At 37.2% G+C, this 14,827-nt stretch overlaps 2 protein-coding genes across 2 annotated transcripts; both read left to right on the forward strand.

The window, feature by feature from the left end:
* Positions 1-3,725: 3,725 nt before the first annotated feature.
* Positions 3,726-8,244, forward strand: LOC128366204 (sialic acid-binding Ig-like lectin 5). The gene is made up of 8 exons (XM_053326887.1): positions 3,726-3,786; positions 4,280-4,669; positions 5,151-5,471; positions 6,325-6,564; positions 6,953-7,234; positions 7,399-7,510; positions 7,606-7,675; positions 7,936-8,244. The coding sequence occupies exons 1-8, from the start codon at positions 3,726-3,728 to the stop codon at positions 8,242-8,244; spliced, it is 1,785 nt and encodes a 594-aa protein (XP_053182862.1).
* A 3,093-nt stretch (positions 8,245-11,337) lies between these two features.
* On the forward strand, positions 11,338-12,548 carry irgq2 (immunity-related GTPase family, q2). Its single transcript, XM_053326699.1, has one exon. It carries the CDS (start codon positions 11,338-11,340, stop codon positions 12,475-12,477), a length of 1,140 nt encoding a protein of 379 aa, XP_053182674.1. The 3' UTR covers positions 12,478-12,548.
* The last annotated feature ends 2,279 nt before the right edge of the window (positions 12,549-14,827 follow it).

The raw sequence follows: 14,827 nt of genomic DNA on the forward strand, positions 1-14,827 counted from the left end.
GTGATTATTGCAATTGCAATATGATTTACGATATTAGATGGAATTATAATGTTTACATCATTATTCTCATTCACAATGACAGATATATTAAAATGAATGCGCTGTAATGAAGTCTATAGAATATGATGTGTAGGTCAGGACATGTCTACAGCATGAACATACTTAATTTAAAATGTTATTTTACTTTTCAGAAATATTGTACCTCTTTTAAAATTGCAGTAGGCCGTATTGCGATTTGCGATAATATGTTGAATAATTGGTCAGCCCCAGAATTCATTGCTGTTGACAAAAGCTTGAATAAATCAATCTTTCAAGAGGAGTGGTTTGCATTTTAAGGCTACATTTAACAACATAAATAGGACCGAAAAAACAACTGTAACTCTGAATAATAAAGCTAGTGTTTCAGTTCACTTTAGCACTTAGTTCAGAGAGTCGATGCAGCAAGCAACATTTCTCAAGTGGTCCTTAAATATAATCTTTAAGCTCTATTGTCTGTCCTCCTTTCTACTCAGTCCAGTCTGATGGCATTTGGTTGACTGGTAGAGGGACATAGAGGACCAGACTGTGACAAAACCAAGACATTTTGTCACTTTAACCCTCCTGTTGTCCTCGAGTCAAGGAAGGAAGGGAGGAAGAAGGAGGAAAGGGAGGGAGGGAGGGAAGAGAGGGAGGGAGGGAGGAAGGATGGAAGGGAGGGAAGAAGGAAGGAAAGGAGGGAGGAACGAAAGAAGGAAGGAAAGGAGGGAGGGAAGAAGGAAGGAGGGAGGAAGGAAGTGAGGAAAGGAAAGAAGGAAAGTAGGAAGGAAGGTAGGACGGAGGGAGGAAAGAAGAAAGGAAGAAGGGAGGGAAAAAGGAAAAGAGGAAGGGAGGAATGAAGGAAAGAAGGACAGAGGAAAGAAGGAAGGGAGGAAGGAAAGGAAGGAAGGAAGGAGGGAAGAAAAGAAGGAGGGAGGTAAGGCAGAAGGAACGAAGAAAGAGGGATGGCGGGAGGGAGGGAGAGAGGAAGGAAGGAAGGAACAGTCAAAACAGACAGGGTCAATTTGAGCCAGGAGGACGACACGAAGGTTAAGACAAGATGTTATTATTTTAGACCTAAATTAAGCTGGATCTACATTTAAATATACTGGCAATTATTATCAAAGTGTTGTAATATGACTTTTTGTACAGAATTACTTTGTTCAAATGCTATTGTGTCTATAATGCAATTATATTATGTTTATGGAGAAGTTTACTATGCCATTAAGGCAGTGATGTGACCAGAGAGAGCAGGATGGCATGCATCTTTTTGCTGATGTACTAAATTACTGCATATTTGTTTGAAACCATTATTTTAAACAATGAATGTAGAAAATGAAACGTTCTGACATTAGTGCCTCTCAGTTGTGGTGGTGGGTCAGTCATGTCTGTGCCCATATGCTTGCCAATGGACCAACTTATGCTAGAAAAGACCAAGTTTGTATGACCCAAATGAAACGCAATGAAATGCAAACATATGTAATCTGTTCTTAAAGACCCAACTGTGTGTAGTACGTGTGATTGTCAAATAGCAGATTTTGGAAAGATACATAATGTTTGAGGCAACCCCTCTGTATTCAGACATCAGCGCTTCAAAAGCTGTTCAACCATCTGACAAGCTCCCTTTTATGTATATTTATGTATATTATAATGCTTTTTTCATTTTAAAAAGTTTCACTCTTTACGCACATACATGAGGAAACTTATACTGTATGTATTAAGACAATAAAAAATAATCTAATGTGTGTCTGATATGAATTTTGCACAAAAATTGCCACGCTTAAACCTTAAAATGGTTTCTACACTTTTTCCCTCATTGCAAAATCCAGAATCTATAAATGTGTAAATATATTCTATTTCAAGTTTACCTGCTGAACACAAGATGTCATCCTACTTCACAATAAAGTCCATTCTCAGAGTTTGTGCACTGGAGGCCTCAAGTCTAAGTCTTGTCTAAATAGTTTACTGGGCCAGGATTAGTCTCCAAAGTAGTAATGGTAAAACAAATCCTGCTCAAAGGCCCACTTCTAAAAAATGATTTTTAATTAGCAAAGAGGTCATTTACAGTTTGAACAGATAAATGTAAAAACAGCCTTCAGGCATCAAACTCTGCAAATACACCATTCTGCACAGTGAAGCTCAAACATCCAACTGTAGGAACAAGAAGAAAAACACATTTTTAGTGGAGGGGTCTGTAAATGTGCATGGACTCACACAGGACTTCATATGTGAAAACAGAAGAAGTACACCTTGTTGCAATTCATCTAGTCATAGATTACTTCCTCTTGTTAAAACTGCAAGGCAGACGTGACTGGCTATATTAAGAGTGAACAGTATGTGGTACAGCGCTGTTAAACATGAAACACGCAAGACAAAAAAAACCCTTTACAGCCTTCATGATAATGTTTCATTTACAAGTTGCAGAAATGCAAAGAAAGACAAAGACAAAAATAGTTCACGCCCAACATCTAAATGTTGCCACCTAAGAAAAAACATAATTACTATGGTGAATTTGCTGAGAACTGTACCTACAAATGTTGTGCAATACACAAATACAGAAGTGCTCTCAAGAGGCTACACAAGGTTAAAATGGAGAAAGAGGAAGTTCACACTGTCACTGTTTGAATCTTCAGGTGTTGCATTTAATCAGTGACAAAAACTCTTTAGTTTAAACAGAAATAAATAACAAATAACAAATATTCCTTAGACCATCATTACTCCACTGGCACTTAGGCTATTTGTCAATAATAAAGATCATTCATTTTGTACAGAATGAATTATATATTATACTGTACAACAAAAATGAAAGGAAGCTATATATACATACATATATATATAACCAGTATACTCATAACTAAAACATATAAAGTCATTTACACATCTGCATGAAGAAAACTACACTGTACACATCTACCCATTGGTTAGTGGGTGGTTTTGCTTCTCAAGATGATTTCGTTCACACTTATTTGCATAACTGCCATGAACTTCCCTTTTCTACACAATTTGTATTACAGAATTTTGGGAGTGGTACAAACTTCAACAAAAATCCTCCTTTTCTTTTGTTATTCAGTGTTGAAGGTGCCAAAATCCCAAAAGGGTAAATGATGCATAATGTGACAGTAAGGGATTACAACTGTATGAAATTGTGGCAGTCTGAGCCGAAGTGCATCGATAAACAGCAAGGGAAACAACGTTAGGGTTTTTTGCACAAATGGGGAAGAGGTAGAAAAGTGATGAGAGGAAGCGTAGAGCAGAAACACTCAGCGGCGATCACAGAGGAAAGAAGAAACAAGGGGTAAAACGCTTTTACTTTATTTTTTCTCAATGTAAATAAGATATTAGTCAAATGCATTGCTTTTTAGAATCGATTGCTTTGTTTGTGCTGTATGACAGACTGAAAGAGTGAGGGTCTTTGATTTCAGATAGGGAGGGACAAAATCCAAAAATGTATTATATCAGAGCTCTTGTTAAGCTGTTGTCAGGGACCCTGGGGGAAAGTGGTAGTCAAATTCATTCACACCAGTAAGCAATTGGAAAACATACCACATCCTGTGTTAAGTCTGTGCTGTCAGCTGCAAAGCTGTTTCTGGTACAGTGTGATCAACTGAACTTCCTGTATATTTTTTTATACTTATTTTGTAAAGTGTCTTCTGAAAGGGGGATTTTGTCCTGTGGAAAGACACACTGACTGTTTCAATCATCAAAGTAGGATGTTTGTTCTCATCTGGATCACTCTGCTTCTATCTGTGAGATGCAGCATTGCTGATGCAGGTACAGTATCCCACTTTAATGTCATTTAATTAGTCGATTGCAGCGTTGATCTTACAAATTGTATGTTTTGTGTTGGTAACAGTCTTAATAGATGCTCTATAGTTTTGTCCTTTTTGTCCTTTAAATCCAATCCAATAGGCTTGTTAAAACTACCATGACATACATCATTTTACCTTTTGGTAAACTCTAATACATCTACATGTGTACACAACAACAACAACAACAAAACAAACAAAAAACAATGTAACAATGAAATTATTTTGTCTAACTTAATGTGGGCTTAGTTATCAAAGTCATCATAGAGCAATATGACTCCATGACTGGCTGCTACCATCAGCCTCATACATTAGCAAACTGTTACACATATCTTTGTCACTACAGAGGCTCAGTATCATTTCAGAAACTTCAGTTTTTCTTCAACTGATATAGTAGATAGATCAATGTGTAAATATTATCTGTTATCAATTGTCTGTTTTTCCTTCTTCATTAACAGATGAATACTGTCATAATGGATCCTGTATCACCATTAGTGAAGCAAATTTAACAGCAGAGGTTGGACTCTGTGTGGTTGTACCATGTTCTTTTACAACCAATCATAGCTTCACTCCCGAAAGTCTAACTTGGTACAAATTTCCATCAGAGGAAAACAGAAATGATTCTCAAATAATCTTCAGCTCCAGCAGTACCAACCCAAATGTTCAGACTGAGTATAGGGGACGAGTTTCACTTTTGGAGCCTGATCTGAATAACATGAGCTGCAGCATCATCATCAATGACCTCACCAAGTCAGACTCTGGATCTTATCAAGTCCGAGTTGAGGGTGATCTGAGTGGAGCAACGAAAGAATACACATCATCCACTAGAACGTTGATCATCGTCAAAGGTATGAAGAGCTACAGCAGACTGTATATTGTCTGTAGTATACTGTACAACAAACATCAACATGTTCGACTCCATTAATAGAATTATGAACTCTTGAAAGTGTACTCTATGATTGTACTGTACTGTATTGATTTTGTTCTTGCATTCTTGTTTCTTGTAAAAACCTGGCACGATCCTGTAGTGAACTTTTAGTCTTCAGCCCCAAACACTTCAAGCTATTTATTTAATTCATATATACATTTGCACATATGCAGCCATGTTTACCAAGACCCATAAACAGACTTGAATGTTGTAAAATAGCTGGACAAAAAAATTTGGAATTAAATAATATTTGGCATTTATTGAGCCCTGTAAGTGACCAGTAGGAAGTGCAAATAAACATTTCACAAAAATTCTAAAAAATGTAACTTTGAGCCAACACTAACAGTATTGTCGTTTCTTCCACTAATCAACCATATTTTCTTGTTTATCTCTCCTGTTAGATCTGAGTCAGAAGCCCTCAGTGATGGTTCCTCCACTGACAGAAGGACAGCAGACCACACTGACCTGCACTGCTCCTGGTCTCTGCTCTGGATCCGTTCCTACAATCACCTGGATGTGGAGAGGAAGAGGAGAGAAAGCCACTGAAATAACAGGAAATCTAACAGAGAGAAAAACTGAGAATCTAACTGCTGTCACTCAGAGACACAGCTCAACTTTGACCTTTAATGCTTCAGCTGAACACCACGGCACCCAGGTCACCTGTAAGGTCGGCTTTACAGGTGACACAGCTACAGAGGAGACAGTGACTCTGAATGTGACCTGTGAGTAAAACAATGTATGATGACCTGTACTTTTTACTTTGCAAAACATAAAAAGATGCTCTCCCAGCTCAGTGCTGAGGTTCTGAAACTCAACTGAAATGCGCTGAGTTTAACGTCATACAATTGTATTGTGTCTTGAAATTTTGGACTAAAGTTCTTCTGTTAAAATCTTGACACAGAATATATTCAGTATGCTTCCTGCTATATATTTTATGACTAGAGGATGCCCAAAGCAGCAGCAGGTGTTGTCACATCTTTTTGAATTCATTGACTCTTTAACAGCATGTCCATGTGTTTTGATGTAATGTAGTGTCCATGTCTCTTGTCATTTCATCTCAGATGTGAAGGACCTTGAACTCAATGGCAGTACAGCTGTTGAGGAAGGTTGGGTTCTGAATCTGACATGCAGTCGTAAAAGTTTCCCTCCGTCTCTCATCATCTGGACTAAACTTGGCACCAACAAAGAAATTGAAATGATGAATGACACTGAAACGGCCAGTCTTGTCATCCCTAACATGAATGTAGAGCATTCTGGAGAGTACATATGTAAAGCAATACATCTGAACAAAAACCAGACAAAAGGAGTTAATGTGACAGTGAAATGTAAGTTTGTACAGATGTTCTTTAATAAGTAATTACTAGTGTTTTGTTTTCATTATCACATACAGTAGCTGTCAAGTTCAAAGCAGAGTCCCTTTTTTCTAACATAAAATTCATGTAGAATAACTTTCACATTCTCTGCCTTTTAATGTACAGTGAGGTGCAAAAACTGCTAATGTACAATATTAATTGTCAATGTGGAGAGTGTTATATTGAAGCTATATTTAAATAACTTTCAAAATGTGTCCCAAAGATGTGAAGCCCAGAATCACCGGGAAGACGACTGTAACAGAAGGTGATGCTCTCAATCTGACCTGCAGTTTCCCGTCGTCTGCTATCACATGGACTAAACTCGGCTCAAACAAAACCTTAAACAACGGAACGGGAACGGCCACTCTAGTCATACCTGATGTGACAACAGATCATTCTGGAGAGTACATCTGTACAGCGAAGCATCTGAACAACACTCTAACAACTAATGTTACAGTGGCATGTAAGTATATGTTTTATCTTAGACAGAAAAACTGTCTTGTTGTACTCTTTATTATAAAGTAGCTGAAACATTTATAAGACCACATCTTCTTTTCACTTCCCCCTGGCTTCTCACAGTTTCACTTCAAATCAATTCAAAGACAACTGTTAAGGAGGGTGAAACTAAATATTTCATGCAGCGTTGAAAGTTTCTCTTCATATCTCATTACTTGGACTAAAATTTGGCTCAAACACAAATTTAAAAAATGGAGTTAATGCTGACATGACAACAAACAGCCACTCTCATGAAGCAAAACATCTGAGCACAAATCTGACTATGTATGCCAAAGTAACTGTGACTTGAAAGTAGGCTACTGTAGATGTAATATTATCGTTCTGCTTGTTTGCAGTGCTTCCAAAAGTCCAAAATACCTCTGGATGTGAGGTTCACTCAGGGGTCCTGACCTGTGTGTGTATCAGTAAGGGGTATCCTTTACCCACCATCAAATGGCCGCTGTTGGAGAACAACACTGATTATTCTGTTAACACCACTGTGTTAAATCACACGGTCAAAAGCACTGTCATATTTACTTTACAAGACCACAACAACACTGCTGTTGAGTGTGTCAGCAGCAATAAAAATGGAGAAGCAAAAAGGAACCTTGTCATCTTAAAGAAAGAACAACAAGAGGGTAAGTGCTCTAATCTACAGTACTTTATATTTGAACAACCCTTAACCAAACTATGAAAATCCACTATCCATGAAAAGTAAATTTACTGTCCTATACTATAAAACCAGGAGCAGCAGTGACCAGTTTTAGCCTCTTTTATATGAATTTGTTCCTCTTGATTCCAGGTCAAACCATAGCATGGCTAACAACTGTGACTCGGCTGGACATCATCATTGCATTTTTTATTGGTGGACTTATTTCAGCAACCTTCTGCTGTTTTGGGATTAAATGCCACAGGTACAATATAAAAATATTAAAATAAAACATGCACTGTACAAAACAACAATTCTTTCTTATCATTTGTACTCATATTTAAAAATATTTCTTCCCAGGAAAAAACAGAGTACCCATCGACCTCTGGATGAGACTCTGGAGATGGTGACCAGTCAAGAGGATCAACTGGTATTTATATTTATATGTATACACCTGGTCATATTATACAATAGTTAAATGCCTAATTTGCTGTATTTGACTCTACTATACTATGAGGACATCTAGTGGTGTAGAAAAACACACACAGGCAGCAGCAGTGCAGGTGTTTCTATTCTAATCACTTCTCCTTCATATTGAAGAAATGCTTTTGGTGTATAATTAAGATTAAAATTGTTGCTGTTTTAGCAGCTAGTGGATAACTCATATAATTTCTAATTTTTTCCTGAAAGATACATGCTGGTGAAGAAGTGGAAGAGGTGGCTGAAGAAGGGGCAGCAGGGAAATCAGACGTGGAGTATTCCCATATCAACGTATCCCTGTTGAAAAGAAATAATGCAACAAAGGTGGGGAATAACCAAGAGACCGCAGAGACAGAGTACGCTGAAGTAAAGAAAAAAAAAGTGCATGTGGAGGTAGATGGGGAGAGCAAAGGAAATGAGGTAATGATAGAGGAGAATGAAGACACAAACCATATACAAGAGGAGAAGGAAGGTGAAGAGGAGGCACTGTATTCCAGTGTGAAAGATATCATGGATTAGATATGAGGATAGTTCAGTTCAGATGGTTGAAGATAAAATTACATCAGATGACGTGCAGGCACATATCCAATGTGCAGTTTACATGTAATCCATAGCATTGCAACTCCCTGTGATTTACTGCATGTGAGAACTGAGAAATAAAAATAAAAAGGTTAGGGTTAGGATTAAAGGTTTAATAAAGGGGGAAAATATGTTCACACTTAATCTGAAAATTTCAGTCTGCAATATTATTATCATTATGTAAACATGTGATGTGATGATGATGATGATGATGATGATGATGTTAAAACTGGATTACTTTACATTAATATTAAAAATATAGCCATTTAAGTTTGAATTATTTTATAATGTCAAATATTATTGTTCGAGAAGTAACACCAGGAAGCTGAAATCTCATTAAATTAACCATATTGGGATTTTTCATTGACATAGTTTGTATAGAAATTTGTCTTTAAAGCAACACTTCAATTTGTGAACATGTTTTTTCCTTCTATTCTGTTTTCCTAAGAGGTAGAAGACAAGAACAATATTTCCCATGTCTGTTCATAAATTGTGGAGCTAAAGCTAAAGCTGTTAGCTGTTAGCTAAAGCTAAAGACACTGGCTAGCTTAATTAGAGTTAGACCAGTGGTTCTCAAACGTTTTCATGTCAAGGATATCTACACAGACATAAATCAGACAATACATTCTGTCATTGTGTTATTTATCAAAGTCTAAAGTAAAAGTCGGCGTTATTGTCAATTCAATCACATGTACCAGACATACAAATACAAAGGAATTGAGAAGACGTTGCTAAACAGATAAAGTGCACAGACACAACAGATAAGACATTTCCTCATACTAAAAAGATAGACAATAAAATATAAAATAAAACTACTATATGTATATATGTGTAGGATGTAGCAGCATACATTCCTGTATAAATTAAGTTGTGGTAGTGCAAAAAGCCTGTCAGTAATGGCAGCAAAAGTTCTGTAGGATATATTTGTAATAGTAACAGTGCAAAAAGAACAGTCAGTGAAGAGCAGCAATTTCAGCCTGTATGTTATGTAGTGATAATAATAGTGCTGGGGGGGGGGGCAGCAAGGAGGATGGGGGGTTGGGGGTGGATGAAGCTGTTTGTGAGCTTCATCAATGTAAATATAGTGAGAAAACATATTCTCAAGGACTCCACTTTGACAACCACGGGCTTAGTATAAAGACAGAAAGGAAGAAGGCAGCAGAATGAAACAGCTGGCCTGGTTAAAAATTACACCTGCCAGGAACTCTTATTGTCATTATTGAATATATATTATTTCACACTGTAACTGTTTTAATGGATTTTTATTTGTTTTTGTTTTTGGGTTTTTTTGGTTTTGTTTTGTCTTCATTTGAAATGTGTTTGTTACTCGACATCATTGTAAATTAGGCCAACCTCAATGAGTCTTTGAGTTTAAATAAAGGTTTGAAATGAAATATCTTGTTTGTTTCATATGTACACACACAGAAATGTAAAATTTACAATTTGTGATTTGTGAAGGAAAGATTAGGCATATCTGTGTGCGGCCTGCTGGTTGCCAGGCAACTTCAGGCCAATGACGCCAGGAAGTCTGCATGTGATTTACCAAGAAACAGTCACAGCTGAGAAAATGAAACAAGATTAGTTTTGTTTTAGTGTTGTTTTAGTGTTTTGAGTGTTGTATCCTTGAAAGCATTAAAGTTCAGATATTTTGAGAGTCACAGAACAGTTCAAACTGTTTAGGCTCAGTATTAAGAAAAAAGATGAAGTAATTACAAAATACATGACAACCGTATACTGTGAAAACCCAAGAACAAGAAATCATTGTGTAAGAGGATGTGAGTTTAAAATAGGATCTGAAACAGCAGCAGGTGTTTTGCATACTAAAAAGAAAGAAAGACTGCATCTTGGTTCATGTTAACTTGTCGCCTGCTTTACATTTATTATCACGGTTCCTCTTTATTATTAGTTTAAGTTTTTCTGTGTATCAACATCAAAGAAAAGACAGAGAGTATTCTTCATAAGCTGCCTTCATACCTAAATAACAACATATGCAGTTTCTGTAATGTCATACACATAAACCTTTTCAGACCTGTTACATATGGTTGAGATATAGACTGTGAGGGAGAAGCAGTTCATATAATTAAAAAATAAGAATTTAAGCAACTTTATGGCCATTATGATTACTTTTGCACATACTTTCTTTTCTGGATCTTAGCAGTTACACTTAATGGGGGCAATCTATCACATTTTCCTTTTAAGTTATCCTTATCTTCTTTTAATACAAAGCACTGTTTTTTCTTGATGCCTCCTTTTAATCTATGTGTGTTTCCACTGAGCTGCATTTGGTATGAAAGGTGCTCTACAAATAAAGACAAACTTTTTTCTTTTTTTATTGGTGAAGATTTGCATTTGATATTGTACTGTAAGAAATGCTTTATTAAAAAACTGTGACCTTGCATGTTTATTTATGTACATGTTAATGTGTGTGCATTGTTGACGGCTTATGCATGAGAGCATGTAGCCTAAACTGATTTTGGATTAAGGCTGAGCTTACAGGATTAGAATGATCCACTAGCAGGACGGACACCTTAAATAGACCAACCTGATGCCGTCAGTGCTTCAGAGCTGCCGAAGAATCAGCATTTGGCAACTGGGAACAGATATTTCAACCAGAGGGCCGTTTCCACTGAAAACCTGTGGGTAAGAGTGTTCAGTAGTGTGTTGACTCTAAATCTTTAGATTCACAAAATTTGATTTGGGAATTTGATTTGAATGGTTTATATATCTAAGAGCTTTTATCTGATGCATCATTAGGTCCTGACATTTATTGTTTCATATTTACAGGCCTAATTGTATTATTTTGATACAGTATCTATTTTATTAATAGGTGATTACACACATGTGCTTGTTGGACATTATTTAGCTCTCTGGGAATGTTCAGGTTTCTGCTATTGCATGTTACCATTGCAATGTTGTTTTATTTTGTTTAATTATAAGGGTGAAATTTCATGCTTTCTTGCATACAACCTTAATCTATTTTAAAAGAAAGTCATCACTTTTTGAGTAATTGCAATTTTTTATTTTTCTACAGAAATGGCTGATGTTTTCAAAAGCCTAAACCTCCTTGAGACCCTAAAAGAGTCAATAGAGAAGAACAAATTGTCAGATGTTAAGGATGCAGTGGAAGATCTCTTAATTAGTAGGATCAATTTAGCAGTGGTGGGGGACCGTGTCGATGAAAAAGCTACCTTCATTAACTCGCTGCATGGCCTCGGTCCAGGAGATGAAGGGGCAGCTCTGTCGCCATCCCCTGCTGCCCCAGAGGAAGTGGCAGACTACGCTAACCCTAAACACCCTGACTTTCACCTGTGGGACCTGCCGCCTGTCCCAAACACTTCTCCATTTACACCAGAAGGATATATGGATAAAGTTAAGTTTCTTCGCTACAATGCGGTCTTCATGACATTCACACAGACACCTCAAGCCAACAGTGTGGAGGTTTTCCTGGAGGCTCGCTCCCTGCAGCGAGAAACGGTGTACTTCATTCTCTTTGCTTTGGCAAAAGACACAGAAAAGAGCCTAGAAGAAAAGAGGAAAGCCAGCCTGGAAGTGTTGAAATCACAGGGTGTGAAACAGCCTAAAGTCTACTTGGTGAGACCTTCAACCTTGGAGAAATTTGACTTCTGTAGCCTGTTGGAAGATATGGGTAGAGACCTTCCAGAGGTCAGAGCCCACGCCCTTCTCTTAGCTTTACCCACACTTTCCTCCACCCTGGTCACTCAGAAAAAGGAGGCTTTCAAAGCACTAGTCTGGGCAGCTGCCTCGCTTTCTGGTGGGATGTCTGCTATCCCTGTTCCCTTTGTGGCCTCCATGGTGGACTCGAGTATAGCAGTGCGGATCCTAAGTAAAGCACAAATATCCCTGTGCTTGGACGATAAATCGGTTGAGCGACTGGCCCGACAGCGAGGCATGGAACCCAGGAAACTTCAAGAGCTACGGACTTGTGCATTGTCAATAGAGGTCACCAAAGGGGAGTTCAAAAAGCGGTTGGCGGCGGCAGAAAAGGACTTGACGACGGTTTCAACAAAGCTGGTGGAGATGGCGATGCCCAGACATGCCCGTTCTGTCAGCCGCTCCTTCACTGCCATGCTGCAAGCGTTAAACGGTGCCGTAGATGAAATGGGTGATGATGCTGAGAAGATAGTGGCTGCTGCTTTTGGGGAGGGGAAATGAGGTGTTCTCTTTGCTGTGATGTTTCCTGTTTTTTGTGGTTCACCCACACTCACTGATTTGTTATAATAAGAAATGCACTTTTTACAATAAATCTTTTTATATTGTGTTTTGTCCCAGGGGGTTAAAGATCAGACTTATGCATCGACTTGTAGAATTAAAGTGGTTTATTGCAAGAAACCCATCACACATTGAATATTTATACACATCTATCTATCTATCTATCTATCTATCTATCTATCTATCTATCTATCTATCTATCTATCTAATCTGGCTTTCACTCTTTACAAAAGCAATAAATAGAGGAAGTGAGAGGGTGTGTATGCATACCTTAGGGATGTCATCTGTGAAAACTTCCTTTTTTTATTGATTTAAATATTGTTTAGGGCTAGTGTTTGCTACAGACTAAGTTGGTCCTCCAAGGTAAGAACAAGCTTATTTTTGAATGACTTTTGACTCTAAAATATTTTTTCTATTTGACGGCCTAATTCAAGTTAAATAAGTCGTCCTCTATGTCTGTCTAAAGAGAAAGTTGAGTTTCGATTTCTTAAGAAGCCTTTTGCATGAATGAGAAACTTTAACTTTCTCCATGAAAATTATTGTATCCACAAATATTGTATAATGTAGCGATTTGTAGTGATTATATACTACTGCATATGGAAACCGTTTAAACATATTTTTCATTTTTTACAATATAACGTTTAAGTTGTGTATTGACAAATGAGCAAAACTGTAAAATGAAGACATTATTGCACTAATTATACTCTATTAAATATATTGTGTGTGGTGTTATTGTGGGTTTAATTATGGTTATGCAGACAACTGATTTAAACAAACAGCTGAAGTCAAATAAAAGCAATGTTACTCCAAGTCATATCATAGCCTATTTACTTAAGGAAAAGGAAACCTAAGCTGTAGGCCTGAAATTCTAATGAATCAAGAAATAAATGTTTGCTTTGGGTTTTGCGGGATCACTACACAATAATTACAGCTATACTGGTATTTGCCTCAGAACCTTTGGTTTCAATGGGCCTCATTCACTAATATGCGTGCAGAAATGTTCTTACTCTCTGCACAAAATAAGTGCTTGCTGACAGGGTCTGTGAGCTGCAATCAGCATGCCGCCATGCCTCTATTTCTTTGTACAAGGCAGGCCTGGACTGAGACAAAAATTCAGTCCAGGGCTTTTTGGTCCAGACCGGCCCAATACAATCCGTGCGCAGATACTGTGCCAACTCGCGTTGATGTACATTTAAACACACAAGCCCTTAATAACAATAGTATACTGAACAATATCCCTTATATTCTGGAGACTTGAATTAGTTTTAACTGTATAATGTGAAACTGTTGAACGGGCAATAAACCATAATCACTGACTGAAAAAAATGTGTAAAGCATCATAGGCTACATATGTGTTATGTACATGTGTGAGTGGGACTCCTGGGCCTCTGTAGCCTATCATAGGGCCATTGGGCCAGGTATTCTTTAGACAGACAAGCCAATGGGCCTCTGCTGTGTCTGCAGGCTGCAGTGGAGCTCTGTGGGCCGGTGCATGTCTCTGACCCTGGGCCGGGAGTGTTACCATGGCAAAAACTAAATGAACAAATAAAAAATAAAAAACGGGCAGCCATCGGCCCATTATTGATCGGCCCACCGGGAAAAATCCCGGTGCTCCCAATGGCCAATCCACCCCTGGTACAAGGACATCAGTGTGGTGCATCATGAAGAAAGTGCTGTGCTGAACAGAGAGGTTGAAAGAAGTTAAGTTATAAGAGATGACCCATACGGTAAAAATAAGAAGAATTTAACCACAGCAGAGGTTGAAATAAGTGTGACGGAGGTGGAAGTCAGAAAAGATACACTTTATCTTAGTGCGTCCTCAAAACATGTCAATCTGGACAAAAAAAGAAATAAAATGAAAAGATCCCTTAAACTAAAGTTTCATTTTTAAATCTTTCCTTATGTTTTTTCATCTATTCTGTTGAATTTTACTTGCTGTACTTTTTGCTCTTGTTTTATTGCTTCAAATGTAAAATACTTTCAGCTGCAGTTTGAGTTTGAAAGATTCTATACAAATAAATTATTCATTATTATTATTAGTAGTAGTAGTAGTATTCAGCCTCAAATTATTATTGTTATTATTATTATCATTATTATTATTATTATTAGTAGTAGTAGTAGTAGTAATAGTAGTATTCAGCCTCAAATTATTGTTATTATTATTTTTATTAATATTATTATTATTATTATTATTTGTAGTAGTAGTAGTAGTATTCAACCTCAAATTATTATCATTATTATTTTTATTAATATTATTATTATTATTATTATTATTATTAGTAGTAGTAGTAGT

This window comes from Scomber japonicus, chromosome 10 (genome assembly GCF_027409825.1).
Source record: "Scomber japonicus isolate fScoJap1 chromosome 10, fScoJap1.pri, whole genome shotgun sequence".
In the NCBI taxonomy this organism is placed as follows: Eukaryota; Metazoa; Chordata; class Actinopteri; order Scombriformes; family Scombridae; genus Scomber; species Scomber japonicus.

What these genes read in the sequence shown, in the direction of transcription:
- LOC128366204 (XM_053326887.1), top strand. Translation starts at nt 3,726, where the DNA reads ATGTTTGTTCTCATCTGGATCACTCTGCTTCTATCTGTGAGATGCAGC. An exon ending in AACTAATGTTACAGTGGCAT is followed by an intron (nt 6,565 to 6,952) that starts GTAAGTATATGT and finishes GCTTGTTTGCAG; the next exon opens with TGCTTCCAAAAGTCCAAAAT. An exon ending in TTTGGGATTAAATGCCACAG is followed by an intron (nt 7,511 to 7,605) that starts GTACAATATAAA and finishes ATTTCTTCCCAG; the next exon opens with GAAAAAACAGAGTACCCATC.
- irgq2 (XM_053326699.1), top strand. Translation starts at nt 11,338, where the DNA reads ATGGCTGATGTTTTCAAAAGCCTAAACCTCCTTGAGACCCTAAAAGAG.